Source organism: Perca flavescens, chromosome 13, assembly GCF_004354835.1.
Source record: "Perca flavescens isolate YP-PL-M2 chromosome 13, PFLA_1.0, whole genome shotgun sequence".
In the NCBI taxonomy this organism is placed as follows: Eukaryota; Metazoa; Chordata; class Actinopteri; order Perciformes; family Percidae; genus Perca; species Perca flavescens.
The window spans coordinates 8366991-8394961 of record NC_041343.1 but is presented as its reverse complement, the minus strand read 5'-3'; the positions used below and the strand labels follow the sequence as shown (position 1 = coordinate 8394961).

Genomic DNA, 27971 nt, shown 5'->3' with positions numbered 1-27971 from the left:
ATTATTATGATTATTTTTATGTCTTGAAACCACATTCATGTTTCCCTTCTCCTTCTGTTTATAGGTGTTCTGTTTGACATCAAGCGGCATTACGACGTATCAGACAGTGGAATTGGCTTGTTGCAAACAGGTAGGTCTAAATCTCATTTAATCCCATAATTGCAGCTGTGAAGAATTTCAGCTCAACACCTCAACACATTCTCGTGTGATGAGGGTAATTATTGTGTAACACTTGTGTTTTGGATGGAGCAATGAAAGGCAGCGGCTCTGACCCCAGGTCCTAGCAAAAATGCTCTTTTCGCACACTTTTACCAAGGTAGGTAGAGATCTTGACAGCACAATTGACATGTATAAGAGTGCTACACATCATGGAGTTCATTTACACAATGATTTACTAAAAGCTCTTATCTTTTTAACTTAATCAAGGCGCTTTATTTAAACAGATAGCCAGTTTGAGTTTTCTCAGAAAACAGATAAAAGTTGGCTCATCTCTCCTGCCTCTAATTTATAGTCTGCAAAGCCGAACGTTTTGAACAGAATTCAAAAAATTACAAGATAAGTTGCTTCATACTGCCTCGAAATTTATTTTGCAAGAATGTATCGCTATCTCCATGGGCATTGATCAGAAGAGTATCTGAAAGTTACACCACCAACAACGTTGAGGTCTTCTAAATATTTTGAATACTTAGCACCACTGTATCGCAGGCTTAAGTGAGGGAGTAACAGCAGCAGCAGCAGGGCAGGTCAGTAGAAAGGAAAACACAGTCAGGAGCCAGGCAGGCTGTTCTCCTGAGAGCCTGCATGTATGTACCCGCAGCGTCAGAGGACTCTGGCTCAGGGCAGGGTTTCCTGTTCCACTCTAGACCTCGATGAATTCACCTTTTTAGCGAGATACCTTGCAAAGCCCTCTCACTGGAGGACAGGGCCCAGTCTCGTCTCCGTGTGCCCTCAGACTCATTCAAACACCAACAAACTTGCACACAAAGTGCCATTGAGGGCAGGCAGGCAGGTTTGAGTTTGTGGGGGAAAGAATACCGCCCAGTGTTTTCCCCCTTCGCTTGATGTTCTTAGACTAACTTTAGGTGAGCCGAATGGTGCGGCGAGGACAGAAATATCCAGCACCAAAAATAAATCAGTGTTCTGTCGGCTTTTCAGTGAATACGCCACTTTATCATTACCAAATCTCATTTCCAGCCAGTTTGACTGTAGCATGAGGAATCTATATTTCACTGAAGTTAATTCTCTACCATAAACTCTTTTTCCTTTACACACTTCTCCCCTTCGTCTTCTTTTTTTATGTTTTTGTTGATTTTTTGCAGCAGCAGTAGCCAAAAGATGAAATGGGCATGGTGTTTCAAAGCAACTTTATTTTATATCACTTCGGTTCAATTCCCTTGATTCACAAACAATAAGTACAATCATAAGACAAATGCAATTATGTGAAATGGGACACCCTGGTAAGCTTTTTAAAGCTTGTGTAAATGGGCCCAGACACTAGCAAATAATACACATTATAAATATTGTTTGGATAAAAAAGGAAACATGTATTATACAATATTATTTACAACCTACAAGAAGAAGAAAAATCCTAACCACCCTAACCCTACCTAAGTGATCTCAAGACATGCATTCCATCATCATATGATACCTGTACAGAATGGTAACGCTCCTGATATGTAGAATCAAACACGTTTTATTAGTTTTATTTAATCAGGGTACCTGAATTTGTGAAAACACACTGACCTGCACCGAAAATCGTAACAGGAAACCGTGAAGGGTGTTTGACTCTTAATTCTGTTTGCATTGGCTCATTATCTGGGTTATGCACACTACCACACGGACTCACACACACTTAAACACACACAGTATGTTGTATGTAGTAGGGGGGCATGTTTAGCTGATTTGCCCTCTGTACCGTCTCTGAGAGGCTCCCTGTTGTTCAGGCTTAAAGCAGGGCTGCTGTGAGTTTTGGTTTGCCTGGCCTGTCCCGGCCTGTCATGGTTCAGACTCCGCTTGGCCCCTGATCCCCAGGCGACCTCTTTCTCACACTGGCCTGAGGAATGCTGGGTGTCCGGGCCTTAAGCTGTGAGAGCAGGGTAGGCCCAGACAGGGAGCCTAGGTGTGAAGAAGAGGTTAGGAGGTTGACGTAATCATGGAGCTGGAAGGCACAGCCTCAGTGTGTGTGTGTGTGTGTGTGTGTGTGTGTGTGTGTGTGTGTGTGTGTGTGTGTGTGTGTGTGTGTGTGTGTGTGTGTGTGTGTGTGTGTGTGTGTGTGTGTGTGTGTGTGTGTATATGTTTACAGTATGCACGTGTTCCTTCCGGTTTCCCCCACACCCCACTTCCGTCTCCAGAGGGAACAATCCCTGCCTCTGTGAGCACCTGCAGGCCAGGCCAGGCCAGGCCAGGCCAGGCCCGGCTCTGCCTTCCCTCCGTCCTCGCTCCCTCTGTCCTGGCAGCTTACGTCCACCTGGGAAAGCAAACTGCCAACGTAGGTGTTTTACAGGCGGTGGGTGATGTGTGCGCTGAGGCTTTCTCTATTTCTCTGCTGCCAGCTCACCCTCACACTTTCAAAGAAACACTAACCACACGCTACAGGATCCAAGTCGTAGAACAAACACACGTGTGAGTCAGAATCACTTTATGAGCTCTGTTCTGGTTCAGTTTGAGTAAAGGATAGTTTTGACCCTTTTCTTTGGCTCGTGATCAGAACTACTGGAATGAAAAATTTCCTATATCTAAAAGTTACGGTACTGACAAGTTGTTTGCTTTGGGAAATACTAGCCTGACTGAGCACCAGAGGAGCCCTTTAGACATGCTGCAGTCTTTTCATTTGGATTATTGCACTCCAAAAAATGTCTATGTTTTGTCTATTTTTGAATCGTAAAATGCTATTTTCCAGGAACAAGCCCACAATCGTGGAGTGGCATTAGGTAATTGTATCTGTTTCCAATGAAAATCAAGTGTTGTTGTTTTTCATTTGTTATTATCCGCTAAAGAAATGTGCCACTCCATATCTTGTTTTAAGATATTGATATTCATGTCAAGAGAAGAAATGATCACACCTCTAAGAAACATATGTCTTGAGACTGAATGGCCTGGTAAGATGAATGTGTTTTGCAGTGCCGTGAGTGTAAACATGGTGTTTTCATGCTAAAGGACAACCCATGGAAAATACCTTGTGGTGAGCTCAGTCTCCGCAGCACCAGTTATTTCTGTTATTTGGCAACACCAGCCCTTCCAAAAGCAGCTTACACAACAGAAATTGACGTGAGGTATGTGCTCATTTCTGTGTCATTATTGCCCAGCTCTTTGTGTAAGAGGATAAGGTGTCCATAGCTGTCAGTCAGGTTAGGGGTAAAGGCGGGCTGTATGAGCCTGGAGCTCTTTGGCCTGTCGGTCAGAATGGCGAGATGGTTTCACCTGAGCTCAGCAGACCTGTCAGAGCACCGGGGCAGCCTGAGCTCCGCGCTCCCACTGGAGATGACAGGCCTCCGTGCTGATGGCCCCCGGGTAGCGGCTAAGTGAGTGACACTCACACGCAGCTGTGAACAGGACCAGTCCCGAGGGAACAAGGGGAACCAAAGGTTAATGGAAGAGAGGAAAGGGAGAGGGGGTTCACCTGGATGGTATTACCTTTGGTTTGTGGGGACTTTTGAGCACCTTTGTTAACCAGACGGAGATATCTGAGAGAAGGCTCTCTCTCTCTCCTCCTGTTAACACGCTGAGGTTATTGCATTCAAGTGCTTTGAGGCAAATCAAAAAAAAGTCTTAATGGGTTGAATCATCCCTTACAATGGAAGCTGACATAGTAATTATCCGCCGCTGGTTTGGCATGGAAGCAGAGTTATTGGGGTCAGTCTGGCTGGATGCACAGTGGGGCGGAGGCTTGATAAGGAGCCGGCGCTTTAAACAGCTCGCAGACTGTCTGTACCCTGTTCTGTGTGTGGCTGCCCACCATGTCTGTAACAGGACACCAGCACAAACACACACACACACACACACACACACACACACACACACACACACACACACACACACACACACACACACACACACACACACACACACACACACACACACACACACACACACACACACACACACACACACACACGCACGCACACACCAACTGACATTGCCCCAGTCTTAACATGGTGTCAGTCTGCCTTACAGCCAGTATGTGAGCTGTAAGAAATGAGGCCACAGGTGCAGTGTAAGACAGGCTTGAGCTCCGCTAACACATCAGACTTACACATTAAAAGCTTCGAGCCTAAACCGCAAGAAGTCAGCATTGTACTAAGTAGAAGTGAGGGTTTTGCCACTGATGGTTTATCCCAGCTATAGCTGTGGCAACCTGTTATTTACTGGGTGTGAGGTGTGGCCAGTTGTATGGGATTATGGTCAGTGTCTACCGTTGAATGAAGGCCTCTCTGATTTCCTCTTACACAGTGGGAAGTTGTGCTATCAGTGCTTGATCAGCTGTTTTGGCCCCTCATAGCTGCTCCTATTTTGTCTCTATCTCTCTCTCTCTCTCTCTCTCTATCTCTCTCTCTCTATCAGCAGTTTGGCAGCTGTTAGTGCCTTGTTGTCACTCCCACTGGCACCTTATAGAAGTTAGAGAAGACGGAGGGATGAAGGGAAATGGAGGAAGAAGAAAGAGCCACCTGTGACTTGGTCATGCATGGCAGCGAGGTTTATTCTTCTCCACTATTGATTCCCGAAGCCAAATAATTGCATTGTGATGGTGTTCAGCAGCCCCTCTCCTGCTGAGACGAGAATAGAACGATGACCTGATGTTGCATCGTGTATGCGTTGCAGCATGTGTGTATGTGTGTGTCTCCATCTCAGGCTGTTTTTATAGGCCATGTCTCATAGGAGGGCAGCTGTTGGGTGATGATTGGCACCCTGCTCCCCGTCTCCTTCCCCCTCACTTCCTGTCAACGAACCAACAGCACTGGCCATGAGTGACTGCCAATCCAATCAGGATTTTAAGGCCAGTTAAACAAGCGTTCTGTCAACCCCTCTTCATGTAAACGTCCTATCAGATCTCTAATCGCCTCTTATTTTTAAGCGCCACAGAAACTGCACAAACACTGGGGAGGTGGGGGTTGTTTTGGTAGAGTTAAAGATTTTAAAATCGGCCTGATATTTTGTGATTGAGCATTTCTGGCATTAAGATCTCGGGTGATATTTTCTCCTGCTTCTCAGAAAACGAGGCTGAACACCGATCGATGGTTTGAAACCATGGGAGTGCTTCGAGTGACATCAACAGATCAATTAGAAACACACACACACACACACACACACACATTCCACACCCTCAAACATGCTGGATTCATACAGTCAAGGTCAAAGATAGGGCTGCTTCTTGCTCATTTGGTCTGTTGTCATTCATCAATAAAAGAGTGTGTGTGTGTGTGTGTGTGTGTGTGTGTGTGTGTGTGTGTGTGTGTGTGTGTATGTGTGTCTGTGTGTGTGTGTGTGTGTGTGTGTGTGTGTGTCAGCCCTAGTGTACATATCCCATTAGTCCCAATAACAAGGGTAACACACAAGAACACAAACACAGACAAGCAGGGTCCTCTGTTCTTTCAGCCGGAGCTTGTCATTAAGCTGGCTGCTCCTGTGGTTACTGCAGGAAAATGGCAGGGAAGAAAAACTCCTCACCCTGCGCTCCAGTGCTCTGCTGGAGCTCGCTGCCATGTCACCAGCCAAAGGAAAGTATCCCTGGGAAAAAATAACTACATGTTTTTATTAATGCTGCAGCTTGGCTCACAGTATGGAACTTACAGTAACTGACTGCACATCTCACTACTGTTTTGATTTTAGTACAGAAGCAAGCACCTTTCTCTAGTCTTATTATAACCATATGTGTTTGCTTATAATATGCACTGGTAATGTGCAAAAGATTATGTTCCAGTGCACTCTTGCCAGCCCGCTTGGAATTTGTAGCAGCGTGTAATGCTCCCCAGCTGCAACTCTCCCACTCAGCAGGTAGTAGAAAGTTGTGCTGCAGCTGCAGCGGCGGCGACAGGCTATCAAGCTCTCAGAGTAGCTGAACGATTGAATAAAAGAAAAGGGGTTTAAGTTGGCATTAGGTTGCGCTTGATGGCAGCTTCTGCAGGAATAAGCTGCTGAGCTTGACAGAAACAGGCGCGAGAGTGCTGCACGGGTATTTCCCAGGCTGCATGTGGCATTTATCAAACAGCGCTGGTAATCCAACACTGGTGAAATCTGAACGGAGGAGTTCCGGAGAGGGAATTAGCGGTGATCAGAAATTTGAGGAATGCAGAAATGTTTGGGGCGTCAAATGTCTGAGTTAAGACGCATTGGTCAGCTCCGGTGTCCTACTCAAACCAAAGTTATGTGTCACACCCTCCACAGGCAGTCCCATTGATCATTAGAAGAAGAAACAAAGCTGCCACTACCACTGCTACTGCACACCTGACAGAAAACACAACACACTGTTGCTACAGTGCACTGGGCACCACCGATTAGTTGGTGATGACATGATGCCGTGGCATGTCTTTTCTTTGCAGACTATTCCAGTCAGTAGCACGATCAAGTTAAGAAAATATAGGCTATGTAACATCGTATCCCAGCCTTTGTAGTAATGAATGTTGATGTTATCTCTTTCTCATTCTATCTGAATATTATAGTGAGAGTAAATTGCTCTGCTCTATATGGATACACATATATGGAGCCTATTATGAGACCCAGAACTCCAGTAAACAGCTTTTGATTTAATGCTTTGTTAAATAGAATACACCAGAGACGGTGCAAACCTCCAGGCTGCATGCTCTTGAACAAATGCATGCTGTCCACAGCAGTAAACTTACCATGCCATTTTAACCCCTGTAATACTAGAATTGCACATTTGCTTTATACTACAGTAGTTGTCAAACGTAATACCATACTAAACATGAATAATCCTAAATATAATACTCAACAATCTTGCAGAGAGAGAGAGAGAGAGAGAGAGAGAGATGCTATACCAAAGATTTAAAAACAATATTTAAATTGCACACTAATAATAAGCTTCCATGTAGGGAGTTTAGGACATTATTAAACTGATACACAGTTTCTTCCTTCTTGGAAACAATGAGGATTCTTCTACCTGGAAATTCATGGAGTGTTGCTTCACATGTCTTCACAGTGAAAGAATTCAGGTACGTTTCTGTGTGTACAAACATTCACATGAATCAGTTCGAATCAGGACACCTATGGCTGTCGTAGGCTCTAATACCACAAGTGGGTTGGCCTTCTCTTTCCATTAGAAGTGATCAGCATTTGTTTTTATTTCTTTTTTATTTATAAAGGGCTTCTTCTTATATTTGACGTCACTTATTGGCTGGAGAGTTGGAACACATAAGCACCTGCTCACAGGACTGGCTAGTGCTGCAGGTTCCTAGAATTAAATCTGGGATCTGGGAAAGACTGTTTTAGATTCTTTCAATTCACTCCATACATTTGGAGTGAATTGCGGTGTACTTTGAAGCTTGATACTTTTGTTTCAGTGGTTCAGTTCAGAAATCTAGTCAAAATCCTGATTGATTTTAGCTGTGACTTTTTTTTTTTAAATGCTATTATTGTAATTATCGCGATTGACATTGTACTGTACATTTTAAACAGTTCGTTTTGTGTTTTATTGATACAATTATGTACTCAGATCTCTCTTGAAAATGAGATCTCGATCGCAATGGGGCTTCCCTGTTTAAATAAAGGTGTATATGTGAGTGCCAAAAAGTTTCTCCTTTAGAATTAGAACTGACGTGCATTTCTTATGAAAGTTTCACCCTGTGAAGAAAAAGCACCAACAGAACAGTTTTGCCACAGATTTAGTGTGTGATTCAGCCAGCGGCACACGTCAAATACACTGAAGTGGTGGTCCAATATCACGGACAGATTCATTCATTCTGTGTTGTTTTCTAAAATTGCATCCATGCATCCCTGTTATCTGCTGCAGAATGGAATGTTAATGTAATAGACTACATGGTATTATGTTCCTTTACTGAGAAGAGTTACATATGGCTGGAGTGCCTGACATTCTGTGTGTGATGAGAGCCTTGACAGTGGGACGGTGGGTTGGGTTACCTGTATTTCCACAACAGTGCCAGTGCCTTCTGCACAACGTTTGAACTGGTAACCATAAGTGTGGTTCTCACGTTATATTTTATATCATATATCATATCATGATATCATATCACAAGCACAAATTCTCACATATTTTTGGACTGAATGGTTCTGTCCAACAGTGCGTTTGACTCTTTTGTTGTTAAGTCCATAGTAGTGCATTGATACAAAGCATTACACAATTGATTATATAATCCGTATGATAAAAGAGATGATTTCGGGCTAGACTCTAGTTAGGAAGCTGTTTTCCCTGACCAACAGACATTACTCATCCATAGTAACGCCTCCGGTTGCAGCAAGTAGATAACCTTGTAATGACAAAAAGAACCGAGGCACAAAAGGCACCGAAGAGGGAAGTTGTATTTATGGAAGTGGCGTGTTTGCGATGCGCTGAACGCTGACACCACGACCCACACCTCGTCCGCAGCTAACGGGTCAAAGTGACACTCGGCGGTGCTGTAAATGGCACCGAATGACAAGGCCTAACCCGCAGACATGTACAGACCTGCACACAGGATGTGCTTCTCCTGTTCCTCTAATTCTGTCTCTGGCAGCTGAAGGACATTTGAATTCCTCAAACTGCTGTCCCTTGGTTCGACTGTCTATCCTGACTGTCAGGTTTCACAGCTGCAGGGATGACAGTGCCTTCAGCTACAGTGGGAAATACCCATATCGCAAACCTAAAATAAATAAATAAAAGATGACAGGAAAGCAGACCAAATTGGGGAGATCTGGCTTTAAGGCGGTAGAGAGCATAATAGTGGTGTAATTTATTACTATGCGTTATTGGGTTGCATCCCATGTAGGTAACAAATACTCTTGAATGTTACTATTTTTCCTCTGTTCAGCTTCTTGTGGTTATTCATTCTCATTTTCAATAACCCAAAGAATCAAATGTGTCCCTGAAATCCTCCATTTTGCAATCTGCCACTGCAGCATATATTAAATAAAAATTGATTTTATTTTTAAGCAGGAGCACTCGAATCTGTGGTAAATCACGTCTAATCTCAGAGGTATACTCTTTCTGTAAAGGGAGCAGCAGTATACTTTCTTAAGGGATTAAGGTGCCTTTTAGTACTTTCATTTCCACTTTTCAATCACTGTCAGTCACCTTCAGGAGAAATGTGAGTTACTCCATATACAAGTGTCTTAATGCCTTTCTGTTTTAAAAAAAGGATCAAATGGGCTGCTGACCATTTGGTATCCTACGGGCGATAGCGGAGCCTCACAGGTGCTCTCTTCAGGGGAAACTAGTGTTTCATAGGGAAATGTATCCGTACAGGCTTAGTGAATATCAATCACACACACACACACACACACACACACACACACACACACACACACACACACAAACACACACACAAACACACACACACACACACACACACACACACACACACACACACAAACACACACACACACACACACACACACACACACACACACTCACACTCAACATACGTGTGTCTGCATCCCCTCCTGATGCTCTATTCACAGTGGCATTAATCATAGGGGGTGAGTCATCCCAGGAGGTATTGTTCTGCTGGCCAATCAAAGACAGAGCTGGACGTCCGGTGTTTCTAGTCTCCCTGTGTGTGTATGTGTGTGTGTGTGTGTGTGTGTGTGTGTGTGTGTGTGTGTGTGTGTGTGGGGGGTGAGTTGATATTTATGTTTACATTTTTTTACAATCACTTTGCTACTAATTTCAGAACCTTGATGTCATTTTTCAAAACTCTAGACACAAAACTCACAACGGTCATCACTTGTAACACAGGCTGTCCAATGTTCAGAACATTGCAATGTGCGTTCATATCTTTAAAGAAATATTGCACATGCACAACCATTGGTTCAAAAAACTAATGGATTGTGAAATACCATTGAAACGTTATTTTAGATCACCCACACACAAGCTACTCATAGTTTCACTGTGTCATCGTTCGTACAATCATTAAATATTGTAGTACAAAATAGGTGATACATGTTTCATTATGGTACTACAGGTAAATACATCCCTGTAAAAGTACTGTAGTAGAGAGAATACTAAAGACAGTGGAAATATTGAACAAAATATGAAATGTATTGATGAAAAACAATACAGTACAATCACAACATAGGTTTATTTGAATCATAGAATTAATTAAAATACAAAATAATTAGCTACAAAATAGAAAAGAAAAGACAGTAGTACTGTAAAACATCAAATGCAGTGTTCCTTAACTTACTTGTACTGTAAAAAGCAAAACAAAGGAGTGATTACTGTACTTCTACATATTCATCAACTCTGTCTTGTGCATTTGGCCACAGGTTCTCATCTACATTGCAATTAGCCAAACTTCTTGGAAAAAACCTTCGGGCATGGCGAACAATGTGGTACGAGTGTATATGTATATATATACAGTATACATATATATATATATATATATATATATATATATATATAAAGTATATATCTCAATTAACAGTAACAAGTTGGCAGAATTGGACAAGCAATTCCAAGGGCCTGCATCTTCAACGGTGCAACACTGTCAATACTGTAAATAGTCTCAAAGGTGGTACATGGGACCATAGAAACAGTGTCTGATGAACAGTAGTACAGTACAGTAAAGAAGGATGATGAAATATTACATCCATAGATAATGTATTCTAATTGGCTCATGCTCCACACTACAGTAACTGGTGACAATGAATCTCGTTATCTTGAAACTTTCATGATCTAAACATGGAATATTGAAATAGAGAAATAAAACCATCAAGTAAGAAGACATCTGTGTTGCACCGGCAATTTTTTGCTATTTTATGGAATATTGTCTGTTTCCATACAACTATGCATTAAGAGTAATGCAACAATTACTTATCATTTTGACCAGTTGTATCGATTGATAGTTTGATGATTGTAATGAAATTAATAGACAATCATCTGAAATGTAATGTGTGAATTGCTTTTTGAAATAGGAGTACTTTGATGTTAAGTTGTGTCATATTGAACAGGTGATCTTTGTTAAATGAACATATGATCTTTGGTTTATGTGTATTGTATCCAAGCAATTAAAACAAGTGTTAGAGTTTTGAAAACATGTGCATTTTGATTACTGGTTGTGAGTTTTGTGTCCAGAGTTTTGAAAAATGACATCAAGGTTCTGAAATTAGTGCCAAAGATAAAAAAAAAAGCTGTAGTTGATATTCATATTTACAGTAATTACAGTAGTCATTACTCGCTACACTGTACCATATTCAGGGTATTCATGTGTCTTGTCACTGTGCCTTTAAATACTAAATACTTGTGAGTTCTTTGACTGTAAAATGTCTCCTAAAAGGAATATGAAAAATATCCACATCAGACCAAAGTAGAAGAAAAAGCATAATTCGACCAACCAAATTAAATTCATTTCATGCTTCAACGATAAAAGGCTTTGGTACCAACTGACCATGAGACATATTTTATAATGTGTCAAAGGGTTCATACGGTTCCACCCATGATAAAAGATAATTAACGAAGATGGTGATGATAATAAAGGATGATACATGATTAAGTTAGGACTTTGACATTTACAGTACCATAATGTTTCTAAGTGCTTAGAGGTAACCAGCAGACACATTCAGCATGATTCACCTGTGTCTGACTCATTATTAACATTAATGTCACACCTGACTCTCGGGAATACCTGTTATTGTGTCTGCTTTTAGACTTCTCACATAGCCTTTGTCCTCTCATGGAATGTGCTAAGACTATGGTAATTGATGTGAATTGCTCGCTAAGAGACTGTGAGAAATATGCACAGCATCTTATTTGGAATTGAAAGAACATCAAGAACCAGTTTGGCACTCCTACCTGAAGCACATTTAAGACCAGAAATAGAATTCATTGTATTATATTTCTTTTTACAGTAGACTGCTGGATATATACACAGAGAGTTCGGGAGACTATGAGTTTTGCGCTTTAACCTCTGGCTACAAAGAGAACGAAATGGTTAAGAAGGAATAATGATGAATTTATCTTCTCTTCAGAGGCTTTACTGTAAAATACAAAACTTCTGGCGGTGAGGCGACGTTACATATTAAATTACCTTAATTGTTCTAACAACTCAGTAAAGTTACAGTGAATCGTCTCCATATTCACCTAATGGCTTTGTGCGGCATTGTAACGAGTATACAGTACATAATAATTTAGTCATGAATGTCCTTGCCATTAATTAACCGCACAACTTGTTTTCGTTACTTATGCCGCTGGTGTGGAATTGACAATTACTCACAGCCTAATAGGAGGGAGTCATGAGATAAACAATGGTTTTAAAAGAAAGGAATGTTTATTTAGCTAATAGCATGGAATATGTTACATAAGCCTAATGATTAAGGCATGATGTCAGGCACAGCTGATACTGAAGGGCTTGTTCAAGGTGTTTTCCAGTCTACGGTTGAGTCCCTTTCCTCAGAAATAGATAACTGATAGCTATCGTAATCACACACCAACAGTGAAAACTGTAATTATCAGAATTAAAAGTAATTCCTTCAGGAATATATCCTGCCTTTTTTTTATCTGCAACACTGTAAAATCACATTATCAGTGTCAGTATCTCATCTAATCTGTCAACTGTTACATTATCAGATGAAAACGCAGGTGTTTCACATAATTTGGAGCTCAATAATAAAAGCAAATTCTGCCTTTACGACACTGAAAATGCAGCTTGAGTCAGTCACTGCGGGAAAAAGGTAGTCAAAGCTGACCATTGTTCTATAAAAGAGGTTAAGAAAATCTTTCCTCCCCTTTGGCATGCAGTGTAAACATTCACAGACTGGGTCTGCTCCAGACATCAACTCCTCACTGTTTGGGCTTTCCTGCTGCATTTGCACTTCATTTATCTAAGATTGCCATCTTTGGCAATTAGCTAGGGCTTATCTGTGATGGCACTTTGGAGATCACACAAACATGTGGTGTTCCACTGCATCAACGAGAATAAACACGGGGACAATGGTGTTCAGTGTAGGAATGTGACCTGTGAGGACGGGCAACATTTTATGAATGTTTCATATTCAAGAGCTGTTTACTGTATGTCAATCAAACCTTTCTATTCATTCCAGTTCTAGCCGACTACCTGTTCAACAGAGGCTTTTAAGGTGTTTCAGACTGCACAATTAGACATATCCCTATCTGAAGATTGAGTTATGAATAATTAAACTTTTCCTATCAAGTTTTGCCATTCTCACTGCCTGCGCTGAGAGTTTTGGGTGTGACTTATTGTTAGGCATGGTCTGTTTGTCCTCCCTACAATGTCCTGAAATAGACTGAATACATTTATTTTCCTGTCATTGGGTCCATTCTCTCTAATGAAGCCAAACACACGGTGCCTGACCAGACTTTTAAAAATAAATCCTATAAATAACATGATGCAGTCTCAAGTTTTTAAGCATTTCATTTTTATTTTTTTTAAGAAAACATACCGGATCCCTCAAAATGAGCTGCACTGGGAAGAGGAAATCATCGTTTCCAAGCATGACAGATTTCTTCATTTGGGCCTTTGTAGGTTTACAGGCTTCACAAAAGACTGACAGGAGAACAGTAGGATGGTTTTACAGGCAGTCTTTATATTGACAGGGCATTTCCTAGGAGCAGATGAGCCTCCCATAAATAATGTGATACCAGTGTGCATCTGGTCTCACTCAGCTTGTGTTTTATTTAATGCAGATTATTCTTATGCCGTTCTGTACATGCACAATCTGATAATATGCATCATTGGATTAAAATGGCGCCATGAAAGATTCCTTCTGATGTGTCAAATGAAATAAACCAGGTGTCTCCTTTGTGAATCCATATTATACTGTATGTTGTGTCTTTTAATCTGAAGCTTAATTGACACCAATCACGCGGGATATTAAAGCAATATAAACACGACGTTCCCTTCCCTTGCTCAGAAAGCTGCGAAGTTAAAGATCCCATAGCATGCTAATTTTCAGGTTCATACTTGTATTTTGGGTTTCTACCACAACATTTTTACACGATTTTATGTAAAAAAAAAAACAGATTATTTTTCTCATACTGTCTGTCTGAATATACCTGTATTCCCGCTTTGTCTGAAACGCTTTGTCCGCATGCCTGTCACTTTAAGCCCCCACCCCCTCCCCCCGAAAAAGCGCAATCTGCTCTGATTGGTCAGCTTTTTCTGGGTCTACGCATCTGCGCTCTCTGAGTCATTGCACTGCCATTGCATCTGACGAATGACTGTAACAGCACTGTCACAGCACTTTCTACCTATATATAGTATAGTTGTGACATCACAACCGTCCAGAAGTCCTGACGGCTCGTTTAAAGGCACAGTTAGTGAACACGGGCTGTGTGCATTTCTCTGTGGATTGAGCATTTTGATACTTTCACAGTATTTATATAGCACCTCAACCTGCTTTATCATAAAAAAAGACAAGAAAATCTCACTTTTTACAATACAGGACCTTTAACACGTAATAAGTGCGAGCACACGGTAAAGAACTGAATTCATTCCCATGTGCTGACACTGCTCAGAGGTGAAAATGAGCCTTAAGAAACAGTGTATCTTATCAACTAAATCAGAAAATGGCATGAAATAAGACACACAGAGACAGATGGAGATGTGTGGTCCTGCTAATGACTTCAAATAAGCCACTTAATGATGTGAGGATATGTAATTTTGACAAGCTGTTAAACAGTGAGAGTAATGCTCTCGGGCCCTTGGCTTTTAAAAGCCACGTGGAACCAGCTGGTGGTTTGTGATTGTGGACCTCTCCCTCATCTTATCTCCCGTTTGCACTGCAGCACACCCTGATGTATGTGCGTGCATGTGCATGTGCATACGCATGTGTATGTGCATGCGCATGTGCATGTGCATGTGTGTCAATTGTTTCCCAGCAGTGCTGTGGCTGCAAAGTGAGCTGGTAATGCTCTTTAGAGAGCCGTAGCTGCACTGAACAGTCATCAGTGTCCTTTAGCATTACACAACCTGCAGCACTTAGCCACATAAATGCTCACAATGGAGGCTGCAGAAAGACAGAGAAGAAGGGAAACACAGGCAACAAGAGGGACAGAACAGGGGAGTAGTGAGACTGAGAGGTAGAGAGGGAAAACATACTGGTGGGAGAAAGACTCATTCACCTGTAAAAACCCAATTTATTAATTCATTAATAATTATTCAGATTAGATTTAAATTAGATTTTAGATTACATTTCACTTTTTGAAATGGGATTTCTTTCTCGAAATGACAGTGAGGGCACGCTGAAGGATACGAGTAGGCTGTTTTATGTATAAAACATTACTTTATATATTATGAAATATAGTATTTTGATACTATATCTATTAATATATTAATTTACTTCTTAAGACATAATAATTTGTCAGAGAGGTGAATCTTTTCTAAAGCAAAGCTACCTGCCTCAAACCATAACATAATAAGGTTCGTCAGTATTTTTACAAAATAATAAATAATTTTTGCCTTTGTGGTGTAAATCTTTTTTTGTCAGGTTAGAAAATAAGACATGTCATGTTGACACAATGTTTTAGAATTCATTGAATAACAAAATGAGGGAATCGATGGCACCATAATTGCACTATAATTCCATAAACTATGATTACAGAAGGTCTATTGTTTGCTGTATTATATTAAATGATGCCCTATGAAATGCTATTTGATGTATTTTTATGTGCACGTTGCTGCTGCTTTTGTAGGTTTTTGCCCCTTTTTGTTTCAATGTGATGCCCTTTTCTCTTTTTTCTAATATAAACAGAAAGATCGCAATACATTACAGCAAAAAAGAAAAAGAAATCTTGGATAATGGTAGCACAGAGGTTAAGCTTGTACCGATTGGTTACCGCCGGCTTGAATACCTCCAACAAAGGAATGTAACATGATTGATTTTACACAATTTTTTGGGTAACTCTTTTCACAAAATATCGTTACAAAAGGACGTATTTTTTTTTATCATACCTTAATATCTCATGTTCAAAAATACAGTTATGCAATAATCTGATTATTGCCCCTTTGGCCTCAGCAGCTGTGGGACTGTGATGCCTGTGTCTTATATAACAACCCCCCCACACACACACACACACACACACACACACACACACACACACACACACTTTTCTCTCTCATTTTTCTCTCTCGTTTATGCTGATGATGTGTCAAAACACTCCAGCCGGCCTCCCTAGCTCCCTTCACCGCTGTCAAGAGTAACATCTCTGCTCTTTTCCCTCTGCAAAGATGCAAAACACAGTTTAAGAGCATTAAAAATGCAGGTCTGTTTGGGTTGGTCCTCCTCATAAATATTGACTAAAAGCCCTGACAACGAGGCCTGTAGTCGTCCAGCCAGCAGCGGGGCAATTAGGGGAGGACACTTTAAAGCACAGTGTTCCTTTCACTGGGACATAAGTGTGGTTGTAAGAAATTAAGATGGAGGAATTATTTATGGCCACAGAGTCACCACGGTCCTCTGGTGCTGGTGTGTGATATACTGCTATTAATCTCCTTGCATCTGGTCGGTGTGATTGTTATTCCAGCAGTGATACATTAAAACCTGACAGGATTTTTTTTCCTCCACCACCTTTTTGGATTTGTTTGATCCAAACAAACTGACAACATAGAATCTCTCTCTTTTAAGAGCTTCTGTATTTGGCCACTTTCCAAACTGCATCCTTCCTAATGTAGGACACTACATTTGTACAACTCCTTCCCTCTCGTTTCACAGATTGAATCCTGTACAACCCACATCACCTTTCTCAGTGACATCTCCCAGTGCTGTATCATCTGTATTTAATATTCTTCTGCCAGGTTTCTTGTAGTGCGTGTAGGATAAGTATAATGGAATCCTAATTGGTTGGAGATGAATGGAGGTGTCCTCTGGCAGTCCTTCACTGTGTCTCTGGCTGACTGGTATCACACAGTCAATCTGGACAGATCTTGGCTGAATAAGTGGACCTGAAAGCTAAAATACTCAGTCTAGTTGGAATTCAGTAATTTTTTATAGCAAAGTACAATGGAGAAACACATGATACTGTAAATAGCCTTAACCATGCAATACCAATTCTGAAAAAGACATGTTGCATCAGTAACCGTCATTTTCTGCCACTATATGCAAAGTAACATTTTCATTTCTTCTTTTCCTCCCGCAGTGTTCATCTGCAGCTTCATGGTGGCAGCACCCATCTTTGGTTACCTGGGCGACCGCTTCAACAGAAAGGTCATCCTGAGCTGTGGCATTTTCTTCTGGTCCATTGTTACTCTGTCGAGCTCCTTCATCAGTAAAGAGGTACGACATCGCATGTGTTCTATGGGAAAGGGGCGCAGCACGAGAGCTCCAGTGTTATTCTAATAGGCCACCGTCCCAGTGACGGGCTACACTGTTGAGCCAATTATTCTGTTATAATCTGGATATGCTGGATGTTAAGGCTAGTGAAAGAAAGCAACGCACTTGTTAAGTCAGACACCCGCTTTTCCTTGTAGACATTCTTCACGTCTCTCTCCCTCCCTCTCTCTCTGTCTCTTCCTGTCTCTTCCTGTCTCTCTCTCTCTCTCGCTGGCTACCAGCCAATCAACTAATGAAGGCCCATGCCTCAGACTTGTCTCAATTACAATGCTTCAGAAGATAAGACTCTGTTGTTTCACTGCCCCTTGACAAGTGGATTTAGATCTGATATCTCTAAAAGCCCCTGTGTGCTGGGTGCTGTTAGATGCATTAAATAATAACATTATTCCTAGGGGCGGGGGAGCGGTGTCCTGCTGAGAGTTGCCATCACATTACAGTCAAAGGCTCTGTACGTGTGCATGTATATGTGTTTGGGGAAGTGGAAAGATGTAGACGGAGCCCATTATACAGTCTTGATGAACAGTCGAATAAAAACCTAACGGCCAGACAATCTGAAGTCGCTGGACTAACATTAAAAGCTATGTTATATTTATGCAGCATGCCTGCAGAGCAACATCATGGAGTCCCAGTGTTGTCTCTTCTGTGAGTAAGCCTGTTCACTGCTGAAGTTCTTCAGCCCAGAGCTGTGGAAGGGAATGACAGCTCAGTGATGTCTCAGGACGGCGTCCTTTAATTTAAATCCCCTATAGACCCGTCTGTTTGGAGACAAGATGGCAGCTATTTGCCTAAATAGAAAATGCATTCAGGCACTGCTCATGTCTAAACTGAAATGAAGGGCCTCTTTCCCTCTGACAAATGCCAGAAATGCAGCTGATTGCTGATGAGGAGATGGGAAGTGATCCTCAGCACTTGCACCTTGGCCTAAACTTTAACTTCACTTCAGACATGTTCCTGAGTGTGCCAATAGAATGGGACAAGAGTAGACGGCTCTTATGTAATAGCTTGGCGGCGCTGTCGCCATGAGAGATGAAAGACATGACGTGTAATGAAATGTTAATGACCACTTACAACTGAGTCCTATCATTATGCATTTAAGGCACTGTGGGGCATTTTGGAAGGATTTGCAGCAGCTATGGAGTTCAGATCTTATGTAACAGATATTTGCCACTGCCATAAAACAACAGATTAATGTCATAAAATGATCACTTGTAGGGCATTTGAAATGTGGAGCACATTAGCGGCAGCCTATTTATAATTTCATCCAATGGAAAGCATGACTCATTTTATTCACTTTCATCCAGTGAATATACAGAGGGAGAGACAGGGATAATGACCGCTGAACAACTATTGTTGTAATACAGCCTGCTGGCTGTACGGATTGATGATCCTTTATTCTTTTAATGACCATTTATATATTTTTCTTTATAGGTGTAATATTTTTTATCTGAATACTAAAGTAAAAGGTGGCCAAAGAGTGAGGCAAAGTAGGTAGTAAATTACAGCATTTTTGTATTACAAAGTATCTTCTTGAATGCACTGAAGTGATGATATCTGTAAGAGAGACATGTGACGCTGTCTTGATTGTATATAAGATTTATTACATCAAGTTTTCAGCACCAATTACGAGCCCTGCAGAGTACACCGCCGATGGACACACTCTGTCTTGCTGCAGCAAGAACAGGGTTATAAGGGGTATGTTTAGGTAAAATGTTCGATAAAACAAACAGATGTGAGTTATAAATTAAAGGTCAGAGTCCATTTGAGGGGCTCCAACACTACACATAAAATCATTGAACCCACTCAACCACCAATCACAGTGCACCACATAGAACATCCTCTTCAAAACATCACTCCACTGGAAAATCATTAAACTACCACAGTGCTCATGATGACTCAGCACATTTGAGCTTTATACAGATTTAAACTTATAAGCCCTCAGATACTACTCATGCTAATGCCAGGTGTCCACTGATGTACTTGGAGCAGCCGCTTGTGATTGGATCACCCAAGACCATGATAATATCAGGTGTGAACAGGGCCTTAATCTTGTTTATAGGTAGGTTCAAAACAGTTGAAAAGAGTAGATTTTCCTTAACCTCCTTATTCTCTTTTATCTCATCATACTTTTCCATCTGAATTTACACCTCATTTCTGTTGCGCTTCCCTGGCATTGCTGGCAGCCTATTGTTGTTGTGGTGATGATAGTCTGGTGACCACATAGACAAAAAGGACTACTATTGTGATCCCACTAAACGATGGGCCGTTAAAAGAAGAAACTAGATCATTCCAAACAATGTGACAAACACAAAGATATACAGCAAAGAGAGCTCAGCTGTGATCAATTACGAAACACAGCAGCTCACAAATACTGTAACACAAAAGAAGAAGCAGAAAACCGTTTAAGGCAACTGTAAACACATTGAAACGAATATGGCACAGCAGAGACTGTTACTTTGGATGTATCCCTTAAGTGTCACCTGCTTCTGGGGCTCCAGCCCCAAATGTGTTCTCAAAAAAGCTCCAAATCTTTTAGTATTTTAAAACACCTTCAACTTTGTTGTCATTTCCCCTCAGACTCTCTGACTGAAACGGCAAATCAATAGAGCAAAAGTTTCACCATTAATTCAGTGAACTCTACTCACAGCATAGTATAACAAAAATAGGTTCCAAGATTAGTAATGCTGTTTACGCCAAATTCCTACCCTACCTATGCTATGTAGCCTATCTTCGAAATAGTAACAGTAACATCAGACCATTTTTTGCCTCTCTTTAGGTGGCACAAGATTTGTTGTGTTCTGGTTCCAAAGTGATGAAGACAGTTGGAGAACAGTTAGATACAAAATAGGATGTAGATGTTTTAATATCAAATATCATGTTTTTCTCAAATAATGTACGGATTTGTAGGCATTTTATTATCAAATATCTTAAACAAATAGTGCATATAGCTGCATAAACGCTAACAATGTAACTTCAATACAACATCATGTTCTACATGCACCTAATATTAGTCATGGGACTAATGGTCGGTATGTAAATTATTATATTATATTATAATATTTGTAGCTTTGCGTCATTCCAGTGTGTAGGGGGAACCAGATTTCTTTGTAGCTTCACAAGCGGACAGGGAGTCCATTTCCAGTTAGTAGTGGTTGCCGTGGAAACAGTTAACAATCCAGCTTCCTACACAGGTGCCCCCGCCAGCATGCATGCTCCTTTTAAAGCCTTTTTTAAGCATTTATCTTTTCATGTATTAAGTTATTATTATATTATATTATCTAATGGAAGATAATATGCAATGGTAATTTAATATAGCTTAATTAGATTATAATGCTGACATGACGCTATTTCATTCATTTCATTAAGTGAAATGTATTTGGTTCAGCTTTTTGTATTAAGGGCAACAAAATCACAACATTAAAGCTGTTGGTTGAGCTATTGAAAGTCATCGCTGCTCATTAATGAAGAGTCACATGTTTGGGATGTTATGACATGTATGTTACTGTAATTTACTGTCTTGTGCGCCCGTTTCAGGAGTGTCTAGAGTTGATTATCTGGTAGATAGAAAATACATGTGATGAATCAGTTCTGAATCAGTATCTAGGGCTGGGATAAAACAATCGAATCTCCAATTAAAATCGCTCTTTGTTTGAGTGATCTGATATCCATTTTTAAGATCCAGAAATCAATCTTTTAATATATGCCTTTTCACCGTGGATGTGGTGAAATGTAAACATTAACCTGGTGCATTATAAAAAAAAAAACTTCCAGGGTTTCGTCTTGCTTGTACAATTTACAGCATAAGTTCTCCGAGAATCTCATTTGTCTGCAAGCAAGATTGGTATTACAACTGAAATTCCCCTAACCTAATTGATATCAAATCGAAAATGCAATCGAATCGGGACCATGTGAATCAAATCGGAAAACCATAGTCAATACCTAGCCCCATCAGTATCAGCAGTATGGGCATTCCAAGTGTGATTGTAATGACTATGTAGACATTTACAGACCTGCTACTGAGTAAGTATTCTTAGGGCTAAAGGGAGAGTTGGACTGGTTTGTGCTCTAATGAAAAAGACTTCTGAGAAAGGGCTGTTGGTCTGACACGGAGCTTGATAACAAAACCCCTATTTCTTTTTTTTCTTTTTCTCCCTCTGCAGTATTACTGGCTGTTTGTACTGTCCAGGGGACTAGTGGGTATCGGAGAGTCCAGCTACTCCTCCATCTCCCCCACCATCATAGGAGACCTGTTCACTAATAACAGCCGCACCATGATGCTCTCTGTCTTCTACCTGGCCATCCCCCTGGGAAGGTAAGAGCCAGACAGATCCTGTTTTCTTGAAGCATACACCAGGAAACAACAAGATGTATGTTCTATTTTGGGAGATGTTCATGCGGACATTTGTGAAACTATAGCTTGGTGATTTCATCCAATCCAGTCGGTCCTTCACATGTCAAACCCAACGGTGTAAAAGGAATCAGGGGAATTAGCAGAGATAATTGAAATTATCCTCACATAGAGAAGGTCAGGCTCGCCCCGCTCTGGCTCTCTCTTTTTTTTTTCAGACGCGGCCACACAAAGAGCTCAGGCCCTCTGCGGAAAGAAAAGCAGAACTTACAATTGGCTGTGTGAAGCTTAAAGGAAGGCGGGAGTCTTTTTGGGGATGTGGCGTGGGGGTGCGAGAGTAGGAGGTATTATTAAGCTCAAATCTCCAGCCTTTTCAGGTCATTCAATCAGAAAAAGGGCCACAGGGAGATAACAAACAAAGCCCAGTAATAAAAGATAAATGTACCGACGGATGCCTCACAGGAGCCACTTGAGGTTGATCGTTATATACCGTGCTTAACAGCATGCGCTCGAGCTGCCGCATGCTGCGGTGTTTTCCAGCTTCTGCATGCAGAATCACACAAGGAAATGTAGTAAGGTAGTAAAGGTGAAATGTGCTAGATTTAATTAGAATTAAATGTATTTATAACATGTCATTCAACTTTGTTGTTGCAGAGCAAACAACACTGATGAATGGTCATATAAGTAATTTAGTGTACTAACATCAGAGATTTTATTGCAGATTGGAGACAGTTGGACAGGAAGGGAAAGTCTCTCTGATTGGTTGTGTAATGAGCTGCCAAAAAGTGTGGGTCACAGTGGACTGCCCAGCAACGCAAACAATAGAAGGTGAAAGAGTTGGCCTCAGTAAGGTGCAGTCAAACATCCTACCCAGTCTCACACTTGTTTGTCTTTACTGAGGTTGTTTTGACCGTTTCCAGGAAATGACCTCAGGAATTAGACCGGATTCACAGGAAATGGATTCCCCTGCTCTCCCTTTTCCCCCGATAACTTAAACTTGGCCGCAGAGACAGGTTTCGGCGCGACGCCGGTGTTTGATGTGAGCATATTTTTCATGCTCGAGTTTTATTGTTGGTGTTGAACTTTCCAAACACTCTCTGGGTGCACTCTGATAAGATTAGCTGTTAGTCACTCACTGGAAATATCATATGCTGTCTGAGCCCGTGTATACTGCGGTGTTATTTTTGGAGAACTAATTATGGAAGCACAAGCATAGACTGTTTCCCCCTTTGCTCTTAGTGTGTATGTGTGTGTTTATGTGTGTATAAACCTAGTTAAACATGTTATTGCCCTTTAGCAGCCATTGCTAATAAGAACCCATTGCAAAGTAGTTTAGTCTTCAATCTATTGCTCCAATCTGCTATTGTAATGGAAAAGAGCATCTCTTGGCCAGAGGCTCTGCACATTGAGCCAAACAGGTTCTCTGAGAAATCATGACGTCTGATTGACTTTACTGGCTAATTCTAGTGAAGAGGCATACAAGTATTTATACACTAGAGATGGGTGACACATGGAGGAAAAAACAACATAAAATGTCTTAGTATGGTTTTGGTCCATTAAGAACACCAGATATCTCCACTTTTGGTGTTTTGATGATGCGGTGAAGAGCGGTGTCACTTAAAATCAGCCATCGCACAAACATCTCCCATAAGTGTTCAGTTGGGTTGAGCTCTGGTGACTGTGAAGGCCAGAGTATATGATTCACATCACTTTCAAACCAATCGGTATGGAGGCATGTGAGGGATAATATATTAGAAAGCAGGGTCATTTTTGAGAAATGTGTTTTACTGGAGGCATTTCAGGTATGGCGTTGCAACTAACGATTATTTTCATTGTCAATATATCAGCGAATTATATTCTAGATTAATGGATTGATCGTTTGGTCTATGAAATGGCAAATAATGTGAAAAATAGCGTCATAGTTTCCTATAGCTCAAGGTGGTGTCATCAAATTGTGTGTTCACAGTTCAAAGACCTAAAGTATTTAGTTTACTATCACCTAAAACAAAGAAAAGTAACAAATCACATTTGAGAAGCTGCCCCAGATAATTAATTGCTTATCAAAATAGTTCAGGTCATAGTGATCACTAAAAAAAAAAAAAAAAAAAAAAGATTAATCAGCTCTTCATTACCTACTGCATTACTGTGTCGAAGATGATGCTTAGATACTTAACTATCAGTCCTCTGCCGCTCATACCCTCGGTTTACTGTTTGAAGCCTCTTTGTCCTTTAAATGCTGATGCTATCTCGCAGCAGAGGCTTATCACAACATAAGAGCGCCCTTTATCTGATCTGATCTGATCTAGCAACATTTCCCTCAAAGCATGTCACTGTTATTTCCCTTTATGACACATAAAACAGCCTTTAACTCAAGCAAAATGGAGTGAAATCCAATGACACTGTGACAACACACAGCCTTCGGCCAGACAACCATGTTAGTGCTGCGCTCTGTAGGCTCGTGGGCGGTAACGTTGCACCTTCATTTTGTGGCTATGTGCACAAATCGAACATCCACAAATAGACCAACTAGCCAAGTTGCACTGTCCTAAGCTCTCCATGTCAAGTACCCAAACACTCAACACAGCAGACAAACAGGATGTGTATAGTGTAGGCGTCAGGACTCAGGACACTGACTCATATACTTAATATAAAACATCCACTGATAGACCTAAGTGGAGCATGTTCAGTGTAATGTATATGATGATTTGTGTCTTTGTGTCTCCCTGCAGTGGGTTGGGTTACATCCTGGGCGCCAGCGCCAAGGTAGCTGCAGGAGACTGGCACTGGGCACTGAGGGTAAGGGCATCATCATCCTCCCAACACTGCACACAAACATGCACACACAGACAGATAAAGAGCCCCTCCTGCAGGGCTCGGTGGTAAGGGGCCTGTCTTGGATCTGGGGTCAGAGGGGTCGGTGGTGGCCGAAGCACCGGGGGGACACACATGGCTGAACAGGTCCTGACATTGTAGGGAAGTGACAGAGCAGAGAGAGCTAAAGGCTAAACAACTCTCACAGATGTTCACATCAGCTCAGCCTTTTCTAAAAAAAAATGTTTCTCAAAATTTTAACATCAAACTCTCCCAACATCTTATATGTGTTTAAGCTAAAAGGCTGTGTCCTGTAGTGGTTCAGTTCTTATCTGATGGCTGCAGCAAGGTAAGTGGATTTCTATTAAAGATTAAGGCTGATGCTAGCTTTTTCTTTCTCAGTCGCTGCAAACACATTTATCTTTCATTACACTTTACCCACGGAGGTGGTCTCCTGTGAAGCACGATCAATGTCGGCCTGAAAGTGAAATAACAAAGTGTCAGGGCCTCCTCAACCTGTGTATTATGTCTTTTTGGGTGCAAAAACATAATAAAACAGCATCAGTTTACAGTCGCGTTTACATGCACGGCAATAACCGGGGTATAAGTGAATAACCGGGTGCTGCCATTTCTCCATATCTACATGAGCAGGTAGAATGGAAAGAATGACCTCTACTTCCAGTACAGTAGGTGGGAAAGCTTGGAAAGCAGGGAGAGCATGGACGACTTTTCAGCACTGTCCACTTCGAACATTCTCTATGCCTTACTTTTCGTACAAGTCCTGAGTTTAAAGGTTTAAAGCTTGTGTTGTTGCAGTTGTTTTTGGCGCCGTTGCTTCCAACTTCTCTCTTCTATTTCCGGGTTAAAAACCACTGCAGTAGAGTGGGGAGGGGCAGTTATAACCTACTGAGCAAGCGCAGACACGTAACCTGAGCTTACCCCGGTGTATACATGCATGAATACCCTGGTTACTAAAGGAGTTATCTAGGTCTGTTAACCGGGGTATGGGAACTCAGAGTTTTGCCTTAACCCGAATATAATTTGGTTTTTAAACTGCATGTAAACACACTGATTGTTAGCTACACATGTTAGTAAGAGGTTGCTGGAGCTACATTTTGGCCCAGCCCAGGACACCGTATACATGCGTGTTCCAGGTACTTTCGGAGGTGCTAGCTGTGCTGCGATTTGTGATCGGTCAAACAAATGTGTCATTACATCACAACAGAAAGTACAGGAGCAGCAACAGAACAATAACCACCAGCTTACTATAGCATCTGCAACAGCAACAACGTCTTTTTCAAACAAAGGACAACAATGGACGGGAAATGCTGCCCTGAGAAGCATTTGAGGAGAAGATGCTGTTCAGAGAAAGCAAAAATCCACTGTAAGAAATGAAAATGCGTGCCAGAAAAGGCAGTAACCCTCCGTGCGGAGCACAAAGAGACATTTGTTTTTACGTGCTGGCTCACAAAATACCCCAAAGGTGGTCAAAGAGCATTAAGCTGGATGATCCTTTTAATTAAAGGCTGATTTCAGCTCTTAAGAGAAATTTATCTGTAGAAATTTGTTGAGATTCCCCACCGTGATAAAGTATTGCTTCAACAAAAAAATCCTTACTGACCTTTTTTGTTGTTGTTGCAGTACTAAGGAGCAGACAGAGGTGTTAAATTAGGAGCATAAATCACTGTTGTCATAGCACTTTTTTACTGGGACTCCAATGAGTACTTGAGACAAAACGTTAAGCAGTCAACAGCTCCATAAGGCATACCAGCAGTAATGGCGAGGACCAATGAAAGGTCTAACAGGACTCCCCAGGAGCCGCTGACTTCAGGGTCAGCTTTTAAAATCCTTAAGACAAATTATGACCTGACTCTTCTTATGAACCGAGTGACATTTTAAAGGAAGACATTAAACATCCTCCCAGCATGCCGTGGTGGAAGAGATTCCTGGATGTGACAGCTCGCTGGCTTTGAGGAAACAGGACGTTCATTTCTTCTTGTCTTTGTGGAGCATTAAACAAAAAAAAAACGAAACACAAAGAGCAGGGCAGTTTGCTTCACAGCAGTCACAATGACATTCCAATAAAACAATCTCAAAGCCAATTAATCACCGGTGTGGCATGCAGAGAAAAACAAATACCAAGACATGAAACAGGTTTTGTGCAGCAGTTTCCTGCTTTAAGGAAAAAAACACTGCAGCGCTTCCGTTTGTTTTTGCCCAACCAGTTCCAGCTAAGTTCCTTGTTTATAGAAAATGTGGACGATAAGAAGGAACAAGGGGATGTATAGAAATGAGGAGCAGGAGAGGGCAGTAGCTAATTCTTTTGATTGCCAACCATCCATACAGGAATTGTCTAATGGGCCCTGTTGGAATTGAGGTCAAAAGTCACAGACTCCTGTTGTCTTTTTGAATAATTATGGGCGGCCTTGAGTGCAAAACAAAGCTAATATTTATTTTCTTTGAGATGAGCTCTGTATCTTCCATTAAGCTGCCTCCAGCACATTATATGATTCTGCTATAGATGTCGATCCAATTAAGTTGCTCCACACAAGCAGAGAAAGATTGGAAAGAAGAAACAATATGTGAAAGGAAATTATCAGTGTTGGTGTAATCCTCACACCTTTGAGACCATAACCACTGCACTCAGTCACATTATGAGCCACATCAGACTCAGAATTACTCCCTCAATAAAAATCTTAAGAACGCACACAAATACACACACACACACACACACACACACACACACACACACACACACACACACACACACACATCACAGTACCACAGTCCTTGTGCATATAAATGGCTTTTATAAGATACAAAATATCATATGATGAATTTCCCCTGACAGATGAAATTGGTTTTGCTTTTGTGAACAATTTGTATTAGTCAAACAAATCCTCTCCCACACATCCCATCCTGCCTTTTGTCTTTGTCTCCCCCACATACACAGACACACACATGCACAAACATGCTACCTCATAACCCATAAAAGATGATAGTGAACAGAATAGCAGATGGGTTTTCACCTTGGTGCAGACAGAGCTCACAAAGCAGCTCTCAAAGTCAAAAGCTCTCAGAGTCTTAGAGTCTTGTATGCTTATACACATAGGCAAGCCCCCCTCCACACACACACACACACACACACACACACACACACACATAAATACACACACAGTGCCAACAGATTAAGCAGAGGGAATGTTCTTAGCTCCAGAGGGCTTGTATAGGATTGTCAGGCGTATCAGCAAACACAGTCCATTCACATTGTAAACCTGCTGTTCTTTGTCCTATGGATATCATGTCAGTGTGATGTGTTCACACGATCCAAAGCCCTAATAGGTCTTTCTTGCCCCGGTAG

The 27971-nt window shown here is 41.3% G+C and overlaps 1 protein-coding gene across 2 annotated transcripts in view; it reads left to right on the top strand.

The window, feature by feature from the left end:
• The window catches only part of spns2 (SPNS lysolipid transporter 2, sphingosine-1-phosphate), a 69073-nt gene that overhangs the window by 20174 nt on the left and 20928 nt on the right, over nucleotides 1-27971 (top strand). For both annotated transcript variants that reach the window (XM_028595973.1, XM_028595974.1), the window contains exons 2-5: nucleotides 65-130; nucleotides 17261-17397; nucleotides 21612-21763; nucleotides 24529-24595. In XM_028595973.1, the coding sequence (XP_028451774.1) occupies nucleotides 65-130; nucleotides 17261-17397; nucleotides 21612-21763; nucleotides 24529-24595 (422 nt within the window). The remainder of the gene's footprint in view (nucleotides 1-64; nucleotides 131-17260; nucleotides 17398-21611; nucleotides 21764-24528; nucleotides 24596-27971) is intronic.